The following is a 16293-nucleotide window of genomic DNA, read 5'->3' as shown; positions in this document are numbered from 1 at the left end:
TCATTATCTACACAGCATCATGAAGGGATGGGAGAACTACCTTTGAATGCAAGAATAAGAAGAGTACATGCGTCTTAGTTCAGTCGTCTGCTCCTGACAGTTAGTCCTCCTGGGCAGCTGAACAAAGGATGCCTGCTGCAACAGCATGCAACCATACTGCAAGGCCCCAACTTGTATTTCTGCTCCGCGTTGCCTCGTGCTGTTGAAATGTATAAGCCTCTTTGACTTAGCTTGACTACCAGTACACTGCACTAACTTCTACAGCTTAGATACATTCTTTGCCACCAACAGAAATTTCAGAGGGCCTAGGGATTCTGCAGAAGGTGTTGAGGGCCATAAATGTGGACCTCAACAAAGCTAGCCCTTGAGGGAAACTTGAGCCACCTCACTTCTTACTTAGCTTTGTTGTGACCTTGTGTTCCTTGTATTTCCCCTCTCCTCACCAGTTTTAGATCCATGACAATACTGTTTTCAACTGTGTAACTTGGGGGATTTCATCCTAAAGGAAAATCAGCCACTTCTTCCTTGTCCTCTACTCTACCAACACACCAAGAATCCTTAGAACTGAGACACTACTTTACAGAAACTGTGTTCATGAATCTTGTGATATTCAAATTTCTATTTCCAATTGGTGGTTATCTGTTTTAACAACCACAAAGAATTCTGGCTTACTGATTCCGAGGAGAATTCCTTTGCCATATTAACAAGGCAATGTAACTACAGTCAAAATGAATCCATTTTAAAAACATGTAAAACAGCTTTTTGTTTTATTTTTCAAGTGAAAAACAGTATTTTGTAGAAACAAAGAAGGAAGCCTGTAGGCCATAATCTCTCTCCCAACACAGATAACAGTTTGTTTGGTTTGGAGCACTGCATTTTCTGGGGCATTTTGTTCAGTATAATGAACCTTGAAGACAAGTAGTACATCCTCTCTACCTTCAGGTAATGAAACTAAGAAAAACAAACCAGGAAAATAGCAAAACGTTGGTTATTGCATTTAAAAAACCAAACCAGTTCTTTAATAAATTTTTGAATCCAGAGGCACTTTACCCTCTTTTCTCATTTCCTTCCATAAATATTTTCTAACCTCCTAATTTCCTTTCCCAGCTGAATTTCTGTCCTTTCAACTTAATCCTAAGATATTTTTCAATTGTTTAAAATGACAGAACAGCAAAAAAATTCTAGTTCTCTATCAATACAACTGAAAATGCTGCCCTCATGACTGCAGCTGGGTCAGTGGTAATTTACAGAAAGGTTTCCTCCAAAATTCCTTAGTGCTGATATGGAATAAATGTCTTCATTTAGAAGGAGAACTTACTTGTTGGTTTACACAAATCAAAGCTACTGGTTGTTTGGGTTTTTTGGGGGGTTTTTTGTTGTTTTTTTAACCAAGCAGCTTCTTCCAAAAGATGGTTTCCTGGCAATGCTACAATAGTTAAAAAAAAAAAAGAAAAAAAAGAAAGAAGAGTATCCTGATTAAAATGTTATTTACATGGAACAGAATTCATAGCTGAAATAAGCAAAAGACCCTGGGACCTTCTCTATGAAGAAATTAAACTAATACTATGCATGCATTTATTAGCTGGGCCTTCTATTGAAGTTATAATTGTACCTTGTTAGTGATTTTTACCACGTCCACAATGTGTTTCTGGTGTCTTTTTATTGCCCCTCCCCTGCCCTAGGAAGTTCTTGTATTATTGTGTCTCATTATTTTGTTCCTGTGAGTCCCTGGAAGAAAAACCTTTGAATAATATTAGGAGGTTGTCTTCCCTCTTGCTGGGAGGGAGAAAGATAATGTGTTTTTTCCACATGTAAGCACTCGGTGAGCTTCACACAATTATGCTGCACATCAGTTTCATAGAATCATAAAACAGTTTGGGTTGGAAGGGTCCTTTAAAGGTCACCTAGTCCTACCACCCTGCAATGAGCAGGGACACCTTCAACTCGATCAGGTTGCTCAGAGCCCTGTCCAGCCTGGCCTTGAGTTCGCAACGATTCCAACAGAAACACCATTGGAAACTGAAACTACAAATAACTTCGAATTCCCTATTAGCTCTGCTAACAGCAGTGATGAAGATCTCTGCTAATTACTTTTACAGATACTTTAGAGATCAACTAGTGAGAGAAAGTTACAGAAAGTCCTTGTTAACATATTCTCAACTAAATCCCCCAAACCTTAATTACCATGGAAACTACTTATCCTTAAGGCACTAAGGATAGATGAAACATTCTCTTGAAAAAAATGGGAGCGAGGCCAGAAAAATATGGGATTGTGCATAACGAGGCCTTTGATCTTTCATTTACATCTGTGTTAGGTAGAAATAACCTCAGTGAGGCAAGTTGAGTTACAGAGTTTATAGGACAGAAGTAGGTTTGACATGTTGTCTAGTTCAGATTGTTTCTGGATCTTTTTCCATTATCTTCATGCACTTATGTTAATGGATTTCTTTTTCACTCTTCTAGTAAGAGAAACTTAGTAATGCAAAATAGTATTTGTATATAAAATTAGTAGACATATTCCAAGCTGTGAGACAATCCTTGGGACAAACAGAACTAATCAGTCCCACTGATGTTCAGAATTTTGCAGTTCCGAGATTAAAAATGCCTCTAATTTAGCCCAGGCTCCCCAAAATCAATTTGTACAGTCTTCACTGTGCAGCAACACTTGCACACCTCTAAGCAGGAAAATCAGCTCAGTAACAGAAAATGTAATTTCTAGCTTTGCACGAATTAAATCTCTTTAGTTGTAAGGGTTCTCGTTTCATTTTGATGTAAGCTTTAACAGGCTTTAATGGAATAAAAACAATTCTCAGCAACATTACCATCAAAAAACCCTATGGCTGTTTTTAAGCAGATACTCCCCACAACAAAATCACTGTGAGCTAATGTCCGAGTGTGAAACATGCGCACATGAGAAAATACTACTGGGTCACAGTGCTACCATCATTTATGTAAATCCTTCAGTGTGTCATGTTTGTTCAAAGCTTCCCATTTTGATACTGTTAACCCTAATTATAAGTTGCACTGCAGTAATAATTTGTATTAAACACTCTTGTCTTATCTCAAGTTTTGTTGCCTGCTTGAGCAATTAAGCTTAGCCATTTTGCAGGCACCTGCAGTGAAGCAACAGGCTATGCAGGTAGCTCAGTCAAGGCACGCTGCCTGCGCCCTGTCAGGGCCGAGGGAGACAGCCGACGCCCCTCTCTGCCGCACAGCGCCATGGCCAGAGCCGGGTTCCCCGGCCGTGCGCCGCAGGGGGACGGGGGCTGGGCCCTTCTGTGACTTGCTGTACAACGACTGTCAGCAATGCCCAGCCGCGTCCCCTCGGCGCGCCGAGCACGACGGCACCCGGCTTAAAGAGCGTGCTTTCTCTCAAAGGCTTCACCGCAGCCGCCCTGAGGCACGGAGCCGGTAGGCGCCCAGCGACGGCGGTTGGCGCAACGCGAGACCTCTCCCCTCAGAGCCACCCAGCACGCGCCGATGCCAACGGCCGCTTCACCGCCCCCCTCTCCGCGCATGCGCGGCGGGAGGCCAGTCCTTCCGGCCGGCGGCCCCGGCGCAGGCGCAGCGCGTGCTTTCCCGGCGGGCGGGAGCAGAGGTCAAGGGTGAGGGGTTAGTTCCTGCCCGGCGGCGGCAAGCATGGCAGGCGGCGGCAGCGGGCTGGTGGCCTCTGCGGCGGAGGATGGGGGGCCGCCGGCCCCGCAGCGGGTTCTCTTCCCGCCCACCTTCAGCGTGTCCGAGATCAAGAACAAGCAGCGGCGGCACTTCATGTTCCTTCGCTGGAAGCAGCAGCAGAGGAAGGTGGGGAAGGGCCCGGCGCGGCGGCCGTTACCGGCGGGCGGGGGAGGCCCCGGCCGTGCTGCGGATTTGGCTAACGGATCGCCCTCCCTCTCCCCTTAGGAGAAACTGGCCGCCAAGAAGAAGCGGAGAAAGGAGCGAGAAGCCCTCGGAGACAAAGTAAGGGCGCCAGTCGCAGCGTGCCGCGGCCGTCCCCGCTGCAGGGAGGTGGTGCTCCGCCGCAAACGGGGAAGAGCTTGCCTTGGTGGTGGTTCTTCAGCTTGGCCTTGCGCTGGGGATTCCTCAGTTTCGTGAGTGAAACGGTTTCTCCACAGACTTCAGTGGAGCAGTTGTCTCGGCGCTTGCTGGCCGTGGGAGCCTTCAGAATGCTGTGTTGGGTAGGGGAAGTATCAAACAGCTGAGCTTAGAAGCGTTGTTGGTACAGTGTTAAGTGATGCTGTAATCAGGCAAGGTGAGTTTTATGCTAATAGTGGCATAAAAGCAGGCCCTTCCTGAAGAGTCTTACCTGTCCAATGTAATTGCTATGGCATTGTGTTGATGTTATTAGGAATTATATTCTACTAAGTAACTCCTGTATAAATGAAAACATTCAGATGTGACTAAACCCTGCCCAGACCAGTTGTCTGCTTGTTTCCAAGCCTAGGCACAAACATGAGTTTTTGCTTATTTTCCTGAACTACTTCAAAAGCTTATTGACAGTTGAAGACAATAAATTGTGAATTCCTGTCTTTATCATAATTTCACAAGAGTAGTGTAAGTAAACAGGGTAAACATTATACACTATTAGTTGTTAAATTGTAGATGTCAAAGCAAAAACGTGTTGCTGTTGAAAGTAGAGATATTTTTTTTTTTCCATGGGAGAGTAGTGGGTAGAAAGTTCCCCACTTTTTGTTTGTTTGTTTGTTTTGTTTTGGAACTCCATTTCTTAATTAGACTGAAATTAAGCGGGGTCACTGTTCTAGCGATGCTTCTCCTCTATACAATGCTCTCTGGTGTCCCAATAGCCATGCACATTTTTACTCAAGGTGATGTTGTAACTTTTCTAAACTCTGGCATAAAATAAACAGTAATTCTAATTCTGTGCAGAAATATACACTATATAATGGTAGTTATACTACCGTTGTGTTTTTCACAACACACTTAAAAATTACATTAATGTCTTATGTTAATAAACTTCCTTGTTTTAGGCACCTCCAAAAGCCATACCAAAGACTATTGAAAATCAGAGAGTGTATGACGAAACAACTGTAGATCCCAATGATGAAGAGGTAATGCTTAATTTCTGCATATGCTATTAAGTTAATCATTTTTTTCTAAGAAGGGACAGAAAATGGATTGATGAGACTTAATATTCAATACTCTCCTGTTAAGGTGTTAATGAATTACCTTTTACATGTGATGTGATCTCACTAAGATATTATGTCATTCTTTTATTATCTACATTAGATAATTGCCTTTTGCATTACTGTTATTGATAGCAAAACCTGTCAATGTTCATCACACTGGATTCTTAATGTAAAAACCACATGCCTTGTGATGATTAATTATAGGATAGAGCTTGTGAATGGAAATTTTTCCTACTAAATTCAATTTCATCAGAATTTAGATCAGATTAAACAATTGTTCTTCAATTCTTCAACAAGAATTCTGTTCTTCCAGGTTGCTTTTGATGAAGCAACTGATGAGTTTGCGCCATACTTCAACAGACAGACAGTTCCGAAGATTCTTATTACAACATCAGACAGACCTCGTGGGGTATGTATGCTTTACTTGGAGAGTTCTGAGCATTCAACTGGTTATGAGATACCAAGGTTTTCATACTATGTTTGGTAAATTAAAGCTGAAAATAATAGCTTTCACATGGATTTTTTTTTTTCTGCTGTTTTATTTAGTGACTATCAATAACCTTGTATATGTATGTAAATCTATTAGTTTCTCTAGCACTGTTTGTTTCCTTCATAAAAAAAAACCCAACCTCATGCATATGTTCTTGTATGCAAACAATCTGTGTTACCTAACTGGGGAGATTACTGGTATTTGTGAAAACCATAGAAGTGGTTTTAAAAATAGGAAAATGTACGCCTCAAACAGTTTATCTGGAAACTCAGACATTAGTACCAGAAGTAATAGTATCTTACTGTATTTTGAAATGTTACGAACCTTTTGTAAACCAGTGTTCTTAATAAATAATGAGTCTGGGGGTTATGCTTTTGGAATTCTCCTGTTTTTTTGTGATTGGGCGTGGGGAATCCTTTTAAAAAAAAAAAGTCCTTAATGTGCTGCAGTCTTTACTGCAAATACATTTTTTTTCCACTGACTGAGTGAAGTAGTTTAATAGCTTGTCCTCAAATGTTTTTAGAGATACTGGAAGTAGTATATCATCAGGGAAGGCAGTTGGAACAAGCAACCCTCCATTCCCCTAATATTTGAATTTGGCACTGTATTTACCACATTGCAATTTGACTCGCCTGTTTTGCAGAGAACAGTGAGATTCTGTGAACAACTGTCTACCGTTATACCTAACTCGCATGTCTACTATCGAAGAGGACTGGCTTTGAAAAGAATTATTCCACAGTGTATTGCAAGGGACTTCACGGATTTAATTGTCATTAATGAAGATCGCAAAATACCAAGTATCCTCCTGTGTATTTATTAAAATAGATTTACTAGCTCTGGCCCTATTAGGGAAAGAAAATAATTTTGTAGTGTGCATCAAAGATCTACTTTATTCTGGATTTTTTTCTCTTCACTGTGCGGCTTACAGTATAGCTATAGAGTTAAAAATCACTGTGCCAACAATATCTGGTGGCTAATGGAACTTGGAATTATTAAAGAAAGTGTGTTGGGTGGGTTTTGGGTTTTTTTTAGTTTGTAATGCATGGATAAACATTGTTATTATTTCGATAAATTCAACAGTGTGATTAACTAACAAGTTTTTCTGACCAGGAAGTTCCATTTAGTTTTGCTGACTAGATAAACCATTACTAAGTGAGAAAGCGATAGAAGATAACTGGTTAGCTATTGAAACAAAATTTAGTGGACATACTTCAGAACACTACTTAACTAGTTTATGAATGTATGTTCAAAAAAACAATGAAACGTTGTCAATAGGGCATAAATTATGGATATAATATTCTAATGTAATATTGCATTTTGCAGAAAACATTCCTCTGTAAATTATATATTGAATTTTACCAGCCTTTTTTTTAACTCTGTGAACAGATGGTCTTCTTTTAAGTCATCTGCCTGATGGTCCTACTGCTCATTTTAGAATGAGTAGTGTCCGTTTGCGTAAAGAAATAAAGGTGAGACTCCAATTTAAAAAATGTGTAGTCTGTTAATGATAATACGTTCAGTCTACTTTTAACAGTCAAAACGAGTTGCACTTTTGTATGATTCAGCTGACTTTGTAAAGGCATTTTTTGGTAAGCTAACAAGAGGCCAAAGACTAGTATATTCTAGTTCTGTAAGCAGCATATTTCCATTTGCATAGTTACTTGTTGAATTTCTGTACCTGTCTGCCAAGTATTTTTATAGTCATGCCAATAAATAGCAGCTGATAACCTACATCGATAGGGAATACCCAATGTTCAGTATACACACAATAAGGTATATAAAAACCAGAGTATAAAAGATTTCAATAGACATTGTTCCTAGTCTTCAATAAAGCCTAGTTTTTCCTATTCTTATAGCCCTGTCACCTCTTCTGTAGTATTAGTTCTAAATAATTTGCAGTAAAATTTTTTTTTTTTCTCTTTTGAAATAAGTGATTTTTAACCTTAACCTTCTTCTTTAATAAGAATCCCATACAGTCTTAGTCCCATATACTCTTAGTTGGTATTAATATAGAGAGAAGACTCCTGTGGTAGGCAGACTGCAGTATTTGCTACAAGGGATGCTGCCAGGAGAGGAAATTGGTGCAGGAGAGAGGCAATGTAAAATTATTTCTTTGTCCTGTTGAACCAAAGATAGTTATGTTACCAGCTACTCCTTTACTTGTATGCGAACTTAGGTTGTATTTGAAAAAATTATTAGGGTATGTTACCAGCCCTGTTACACAGGAAGTTGGCCCTGGTTGTCTTCCTCCCGCATTTTATTTCAAACTCTTCTTTGATAATATATTAAAATCCTTTTGCATTTGAGCTATTTTTTGCATTCTTATCCATTACTTTCATTTCAGCGAAGAGGGAAAGAGCCCACAGAACACGCACCTGAAGTAATCCTGAATAATTTTACAACACGACTCGGACATTCTATTGGTCGCATGTTTGCTTCACTCTTCCCGCATGATCCTCAGTTCATTGGAAGACAAGTAGCTACATTTCACAACCAGCGAGACTACATCTTTTTCAGATTCCACAGGTGACGTTTTCCGCAAAACTCACAAATGACAAGAGAATGTTCTTGTAACTTAATTCCTAATTTTTATTTTTATTTCTTCCCCAAGATATATCTTCAAGAGTGAAAAGAAAGTGGGAATTCAAGAACTTGGGCCACGTTTTACGTTAAAGCTGAGGTCTCTTCAAAAAGGAACCTTTGATTCCAAATTTGGAGAATACGAATGGATTCATAAGGTATGTCTAAGTAATAATAGTCCTGCTTGGGAAGGGAGACTAAATCTGACATGAAATGTAACCACAAATCTTAGCCTAAAAAAGTGGCATAAATGCAGTTCTCAATACAGAATCACAGAATCACTAGGTTGGAAAGGACCTTCAAGATCATCAAGTCCAACCATTAATCCAGCGCCACCATGTCCCCTAAACCATGTCCTGAAGCGCCACATCCACACGTTTTTTGAACACTTCCAGAGATGGCGACTCCACCACCTCCCTGGGCAGCCTGTTCCAATGCCTGACCACTCTCTCAGTGAAGAAATTTTTCCTAATATCCAATCTAAACCTCCCCTGGCGCAACTTGAGGCCATTTCCTCTTGTCCTATCACTAGTTACTTGGGAGAAGAGACCAACACCCTCGTCGCCACAACCCCCTTTCAGGTAGTTGTAGAGAGCGATAAGGTCTCCTCTCAGCCTCCTCTTCTTCAGACTAAACAACCCCAGTTCCCTCAGCCGCTCCTCATAAGACTTGTGCTCCAGACCCCTCACCAGCTTCGTTGCCCTTCTCTGGACACGCTCCAGCACCTCAACATCCTTCTTGTAGTGAGGGGCCCAAAACTGAACACAGTATTCAAGGTGCGGCCTCACCAGTGCCGAGTACAGGGGCACAATCACTTCCCTACTCCTGCTGGCCACACTATTCCTGATACAGGCCAGGACGCTGTTGGCCGCCTTGGCCACCTGGACACACTGCCGGCTCATGTTCAGCCGGCTGTCAACCAGCACCCCCAGGTCCCTTTCCGCCGGGCTGCTCTCTAGCCACTCCTCCCCAAGCCTGTAGCATTGCATGGGGTTGTTGTGGCCAAAGTGCAGGACCCTGCAGAAATGTTTAACTGAAATATTGAGAGGTATACTTTGAGAAATATGCAAAGTAGAAGCATTCTGCTGTATTGCAAGTCAAAAATAAAAATAGCAAGGGTGATGAATATCAATACACTGTGACTACTTATTTGCAGAATGCAATTTCTTTAACATATAGATACAAGCAAGCATGAAAAATGCTCCCCTGGTATAAGCTATTATTGGAAGCCTAGTAAACTTGACTAGAGCTATTTTTGTGCAAGGTGAATGCAAGCATCATAATGTAAAAATGATTAATCTAGTTACATAAGTGTCACTTCATAATACTGAATGTAAAGTAACACTGACATCTGCACATCTTCAAGTGAAATGGAAGTATCACCCTAGGCAATGATAAATTACTTTTCCAGTCATTTTTACCATGAAATTGCAGTTGATTGTCAAAACTTAGACATGAGTATCCAAGCTATACCGGAAGGAAAATTCTAGTACTCCTGGTGTAGTCCATGAAATAGATAATCTTGCTTGTTTTCAGTAAACAGAGAACTGCTACATGTTCTTTAGTTCTACATCACTAATCTCTAATTCTTCTCCCTTGTTAGTCTTGAAAAGCTGACTATAAAGAACTACACTGTAACTGTGACAGTTTCACTTGCCTACCCTGCTATAAGCTGGAGTGGTCATCCTTATTTGTATCCTGGTGCATGAATTTGCTGGTTAGTAACTTTTCTTTTAAATTTCAGCGCCGAGAAATGGACACAAGTAGAAGAAAATTTCACTTATAAGGGACAACTATCTGCCAATTTCTGGTGACCAGAAATACAACTACTGCATTGAACTATGGATTACCTTAAGAGTCCTAACTAAAGATATCTGTCTGCAGAAAGACAAACTGCAAACATTAAAACTTTCTACAGGAGCAGATCAAGTAGGACACATCTTTCTTCTTATGTTTGTAGCTAAATCCAACGTGACAAGGACAGTGACTCTCTTTCCAGTTTAGCTGGAAAAACTATGGCAACATCAAAGCAGCCTGTAATTTAGTTATCACTGAAGATTTGCAATGATTGCTGCTGTGCTGTAGAGATAAATTACACTTTGCAACAAAGACAGTAAATATTTGGTTAAAGATACTCTCAAAATAAAGTATTGCTAGTTATATGGCTTTTTTTCTGTTAAGCAGCTAAACCCAGACATCTTCCATTAACCAAGGCAGACATAAATACTTTAAATCTCTTTCTAACTTACAGTTCCCTGACAGTATGGTGATAGTTTTCCAAAAATGGTCTCCTATCTAGAGAACGCTGAGAAGGCTGTACACAATCCAGGAAATCTGCGGTATTTTATTTCATTAGCATCTTGCATAAAATAGCCATGTTGCTGAAATTACAAAAATCATATGCTTGACTCCTGCAGGTATCTCTTCTGTGAATGTCATATTTAGAAAAGGTATATACCCAAGGCAGTTGATATTCTTGCATATAAAAAGAATAAACACCGGTGGGAAGGAATTTGTAAAGCCAGCTTGCAGGAAGCATATCAAGCTATCTCATCTAAAAATGCTTGCTCAGTTGAATATGTGAGGTCTCTGAGAAGGGTTTTTCCCATTTAAGTATTAAAAATGCTTCTTCAGCCTCATAGCTATACTCAAGTTGGTATTACCTGCAGAAGAGACTACTGTTCTGCCTCAAGTTTCACTGGCACTTAAAAATGTGAGGGTTTTTTAATTACTTTCCTTTCACATGCAGCTATAGTAAGTGCTTCTTCATATTTACCTAGAGAGTAAGATGGCTCAGTCAGTCATCTACAAGGGTACATGACTTACCTCTTTTAAGATAAAGACAAAGAGTAACTTAATTATTCTTTATTTAATGTCTATGCTATGGGACACCTGTATAGTTGAATTATAAACTAAGAGACAAAAATTTTTTTCTGTTCTATTTCTATTATGCTTCTAAGTATAGTACTGATGAACCCTCATTGTTCTGTAAGACAGTCAACCCCAGGCAAACTTGCAGCAGCACAGTGTATTTAAATACAGATTCTTGTATATGCTTTCCAGCTGCTGCAGAGTGATGCGGTTAACTGGTGAGGTGTCAACATATCTAGAAGTTAATTACTGTAACAAAGTGATTTCAAGACCAGACTAAGTGAAGACGCTTTTATTTTTTTGCTTGGCATATAAAACTGATTCCCTTATGAAACAGAAGTATTTAAACTAGCATACAGTTCATTTGGAGAGGTAGATGGTAAGAGGTTTGACGACAGTAGCAATTTTACAGTTAGATTTGGCACGTTAAAGCTAAGCTTTTGTACAGATTTCAAACCAGGCCACTCCTTGAGGCACTCTGGCCCTACACATACCAGCAGCTAGGAAAAGATGCGAAAAGATCTGAAAAACAAAATGAAAATGTAGTTAGTAAAAGTATCAGTGCTAAATGAAGCAACTCTGTCTAAGAACATGCACCTTCACAGTATGCCATGAACAGCTAGTTAGGAAAAAATCCTCTTTTTCCATAGCTGTTTTATAAAAGTATTAGTTTATAAAATAAGCCTTTAAAACCATGAAACTATCCCCAAGGTTACAAGAAGATAATCAAAGCTGTTACAAAAGATATGAAGCTTAGTGTCTCCTGGAAGCCAAGCTAAGTGGAAGGACAGAAGAAATTGTTGCCCGTCACTTGGTGCCTACAGAAATACCAGGCACCTACTTTGCCTTTGCAAAGCAGGGTGTCTGTGTAACTGGTAAATTCCACTTCCTTTTCACCGAAGTGGTGCTGAAACTGTGTGAACATGAACTCCATTGGCTCATCATGAAAACACCAGGATTACAACTAAGAAATTGCCTATTTTGAGGAAGTGCTTGCAAGAGATATAGCGAAGGAAAGAAATTTTTCCATATAGGTAGTGTAACTAAAACTGCTGTTCTAATGACTTTTGCCTGTAACATCATCAGAAACAAGTGCTCTGTTCCAAAATCAGAAAGGGAAGGGCTGTAATTGATAAAGACAGTATTAGCTTTTTATGCCCTGTGTATGCACACATATGTGTGAGACGTTATGAGGAAACGTTATTTCCTGACATCCATACCCAGGAATTAGCGGATCTTGGCAAAGCTCAGTGAGGAACAGTATGTGTCACTGATTGAAGTACAATTTATTTGGCTTTTTATAGGTTATCAGCCTATAATGCTTACAGATTAATCTGATTTCTTCCTTTAATTACTGCTTAAGCTGAAGCTACAGTAGTGTGAACACAAGTCAGCATCCAAGAATAATATCTTTTAAATAAGAATAGGTGATAAAATTCACAACAGAAATAACTTTAAAAGCTACAAGAATTCTAAAGCACATTTCAGTTACACTGGTGCAATTCATTGCTCAAAACGATGGAGGAAGTGTTTTTGTTAAATAGTTAAGCATCAACCTCTATACTGCTGCTACTCTGGTCTTTACTAGCATGAAGCACCTTGTTTATACAAACTTTTTGGAAGCTTTCTGCAGTTTGCTTGAGGGAAGAACAATTTTAAAGAACAATTTTAACAACTCAGTTTGACTGTGGTCACCTTTCTGTAAAGCTGCCTAAATAACACAATTTAAATCTAGCAAACTGCAATTCTTTGGGTGATGTAAGTCACTACAAAACCAGAATTCTTCCAGGTTAAGATGTGCTGTGAGATTTCTAAGGATTGTGAGCTATGGTTAACTGCATATCAGGTGCTTCAAAGTAACTATATGCTCTCACCCCCAACAGATCCAAGCCAAGGGGCACTGGGGAAGAGAGACACAGTAAAACTATCATGCATTTACTATGGGCAAAATATCAAATTATTGTGACTCAGAGTCTTGGTGAGACTACTGTGGATCTAAAACTCACTCTTCTAAATAGGTTAGTCTAAAATTTAACCACCAGAATTTTCAAGGAATGCCAGATTAGTAATCTTCATAGTGATAGCAGTAGTGCTAATGAATCTATTGAAGTTTTGGAATGAAAATCCAAATGAGTATTCAACCATTTCTAGTTATTTTAAACTGCTACTGATGTAGTAGCTTATTTGTGTGGAGTATGGGCATTGATAACAACTCTTGGACCACATACTTTTTTCTTTTGGCTTAGAGAGCATGTCCTATAGGGGACAGCGCTCTTTGAGACCACCACTAACCTATCTTTGGAAGTGCTCTTTAAAAGTTGAAGAACTAAAGTCTGATTTATCTGCCACAATCAGGATTTGCCATGTATGCTGTCAGGCGAGTAATCCTATGTGAGAAAATGGAAATAATACTCTTACATGGAAGGAAGATACAGCAGAATTACTGTACAGCCAGGTTAGTCCAAATAGCAGCTCAGTAGTAGCTGGCCCCACTACTACTTTGCTGCAGCAACAGAAACTAATTGAAGCTCTGTAATAGCTAAATGCTACTCATAATACTTCTGAACATCATGTGTCCAGTACAAAGCTACCACTAGCATGGGGGAGGAGGGGCCCAAAACGGGGATCTAAACCCAGCTGCAGCAGTCAGATGTCTCTTCTGAATACTTTTAATACAGACAGTCTCATTTAAAGCCAGCTATTTTTCATGACGGAAGAGTTTATGAATTGTAACTTAAGAACTTACCACTGAAAGATACCAAAGTAGTTCACGTAATTACAAAAATGAACAAACTTTCTGGGGTCTGAATGGATTTGTACTTGACGATACTCCTGTCAGTAGGGGATCATGTTGTGCATTCTGCAGGCAGAATTGCTTCAAGTCGGCTGCAGCCTGAGAAACCTAGTCATAATAAAAGTTGGCATTAGAATTGACTGAACACTTCACTGAGGATGTAGCTACATTAAAACCTATAAAGAATACCATTAAAAGATTCTGCAACACAGCTTATGTAGATTTTATACAACAGTTTCATCATAATTTTTTGGTTTCTTAAAGACAAGAAGTTGTGCAATATCAGAATAACAATTAATTTGGAAAATTTTCATGTAACACTTCTAAGCATGAAGTGCGAAAGTTGAGCAACATCTTGGGTATAGCTTTGTTAAATATATGAAGATCCTTGTTCTAGCATAAATTGCTTAAAAATACAGCCTACAGTTTCGGATGCTTTACTCGACTAAACTGGCATTTTATGTTCCCTTGGAAAGCCATCCTTACGGTGAGGCAGTACCTACCTAAAAACAGAACAGTGAAAAAATTGTCTTGCTTTTCTTTGCTGTAACTCTGAATTCATAAACAAAGAACGATCAAAGTTTCAGAAAGTAGCATCTTCACTGATATCTTGTATCTGGGCAGTTTGCCCAGAGTTTCTCCCATTTGACAGGGCTCAGTCTCGCCCCAAAAACGCACAGGTTCAATGCACTGAGTATGTATTGCAGCAAAGTCTCCATTTTCTAGCGTCGGGGCCAGGCCAGCCAAGGCAACCTGTTGTAAACCCCGACTCAAGCTGCCCATTTCACCGCAGTTTGATGGAAGAAGACACTCCTCAGAAGAAGGAAATGCAAGGGGCGAGTGGGGCGCGCCCACCCCACAGGGGAGCGCTTCGGCCGCAGAGCGGCCCCCGGGCGTCCCCGAGAGGCTGCAGGAAGCGAGACGCCGGGCCCCGCACGGGCCGGGGCCCCGGGCAGGCGGCGCAGCGGCGAAGGGACGCAGCTGCGCGGCCACCCCGGGGCTCGGCTCGGCCGGGGAGGCCCGACGGAGTCCCGGGGCTAAAGCTGGGAGCGGGGTGCTGCCGCCGAGGGTCGGCGGGGCGGGGCAGGTCGGAGCTGGCTGGCCCGGCCCGGCCCGGCCCCTGCCCCGCGGGGCGGCCCGGCCGCCTCCGAGGAGCGCCGCGGGGCGCGGCCCCCGGGGCGGTGTAATGGCGGCGCGTCCTTCCCGTCTCGGCTCCGCTTCTCACCTTCACGCGGGTCACGCTGGCCTCCAGGCGCAGCTGCTGCACCACCTTCTTCATGGCCGCCACGTTGGAGGAGCCCGACATGGTGGGAGCGGCGGCACACCCAACCCCAACTTCCCGGCGCGTCCCAAACTCTCCGGCCCGGCGGCGCCTGCGCAACCGCCGTCGCGCCCAGGGCCAGGGCCGCCGCCGCCGCGGGGGGCGCTGCGGGGTCGCTGGAGGCGGCAGCCGCCGGGGCCCGGCGGCAGCCCCGGGGGCCCGGCGGCAGCCCCGGGGGCCCGGCGGCAGCCCCGGGGGCCCGGCGGCAGCCCCGGGGGCCCGGCGGCAGCCCCGGGGGCCCGGCGGCAGCCCCGGGGGCCCGGCGGCAGCCCCGGGGGCCCGGCGGCAGCCCCGGGGGCCCGGCGGCAGCCCCGGGGGCCCGGCGGCAGCCCCGGGGGCCCGGCGGCAGCCCCGGGGGCCCGGCTCTCACTAGTGCTTGTGGTTTGTGGCTGTTCGCCTGTGAGCTCTGTATGCCTGGGACAGGGAGGAATTGCCTGGAAACACAGAAATAACAAATATATATACAGGGACTCATGGGAAGAACTTGTGCTGTCACCTGCTGTGTCTTGGGTTGGGAATAACTGTGGAGAAGTGACAGGATGTTCTAGGGGGGTTGTTCATGAGAGGTCTTTGCGGTGTAATTGTGAAGAGGCAAGTAAGGACATAGGCCCTTTTAAGTAGGTGCTTAGCACTGGCACGAGGAAATCTTAATTCCACTGCATGGCGCCAAGGCGAGACCTGGAAGGTCATCTGGAAGGTCTGGTTACTTGCACTCAAGAAAAGGTGAATTAGAAATAGCAGAGGTGCGAGGGAGAGCTGCTAAGATCAGGACAACAGCGAGGGTGTTCAGCAGGCTGAAAATCTGGAGGAGGTTTGTAACCTCGGAGGTACTGGAAGAGCCTTCAAAGTGAGAGCACTGAGAAAAGTCATAAGGGTAGGGCAGAACCATGGTTTCTAGTTCATGAAAGGATTTTTCTGACATGGTCGCCTGGCCACAGTCAGGTTTCCTTGGGATAGTTACTGTGTTTGGCTGGGGCAATGTGCTGTGCATGTGGCCTGGCTGCAGTTCACAATAATCGTTCCTTTATCAGAGGTAAACCCAAAACCTGCAAGAATCCCATTTTGTGGGGATTTAGGTCTCTGGCTTTAGGAA

The 16293-nt window shown here is 42.4% G+C and overlaps 2 protein-coding genes across 2 annotated transcripts; one reads left to right on the top strand and one right to left on the bottom strand.

Annotated features, from left to right (window-relative positions):
* Positions 1-3639: 3639 nt before the first annotated feature.
* RPF1 (ribosome production factor 1 homolog) lies at positions 3640-10055 on the top strand (the record flags this gene model as incomplete). The annotated part of the gene is made up of 9 exons (XM_082003100.1): positions 3640-3801; positions 3901-3957; positions 4986-5066; positions 5458-5553; positions 6278-6431; positions 7021-7103; positions 7979-8160; positions 8246-8372; positions 9959-10055. The coding sequence occupies 9 exons, from the start codon at positions 3640-3642 to the stop codon at positions 9998-10000; spliced, it is 984 nt and encodes a 327-aa protein (XP_081859226.1). The 3' UTR covers positions 10001-10055.
* Positions 10056-13861: 3806 nt separating this feature from the next.
* GNG5 (G protein subunit gamma 5) lies at positions 13862-15185 on the bottom strand (the record flags this gene model as incomplete). Its single annotated transcript, XM_082002883.1, has 2 exons — positions 13862-13987; positions 15105-15185. The coding sequence occupies 2 exons, from the start codon at positions 15183-15185 to the stop codon at positions 13862-13864; spliced, it is 207 nt and encodes a 68-aa protein (XP_081859009.1).
* Between the last annotated feature and the right edge of the window lie 1108 nt (positions 15186-16293).

The sequence above is a fragment of the Phaethon aethereus genome (genome assembly GCF_964289735.1).
Source record: "Phaethon aethereus genome assembly, chromosome: 8".
NCBI classification, from domain to species: Eukaryota; Metazoa; Chordata; class Aves; order Phaethontiformes; family Phaethontidae; genus Phaethon; species Phaethon aethereus.
The sequence above is the reverse complement of the archived record's forward strand: the minus strand, read 5'-3'. Positions and strand labels throughout refer to the sequence as shown.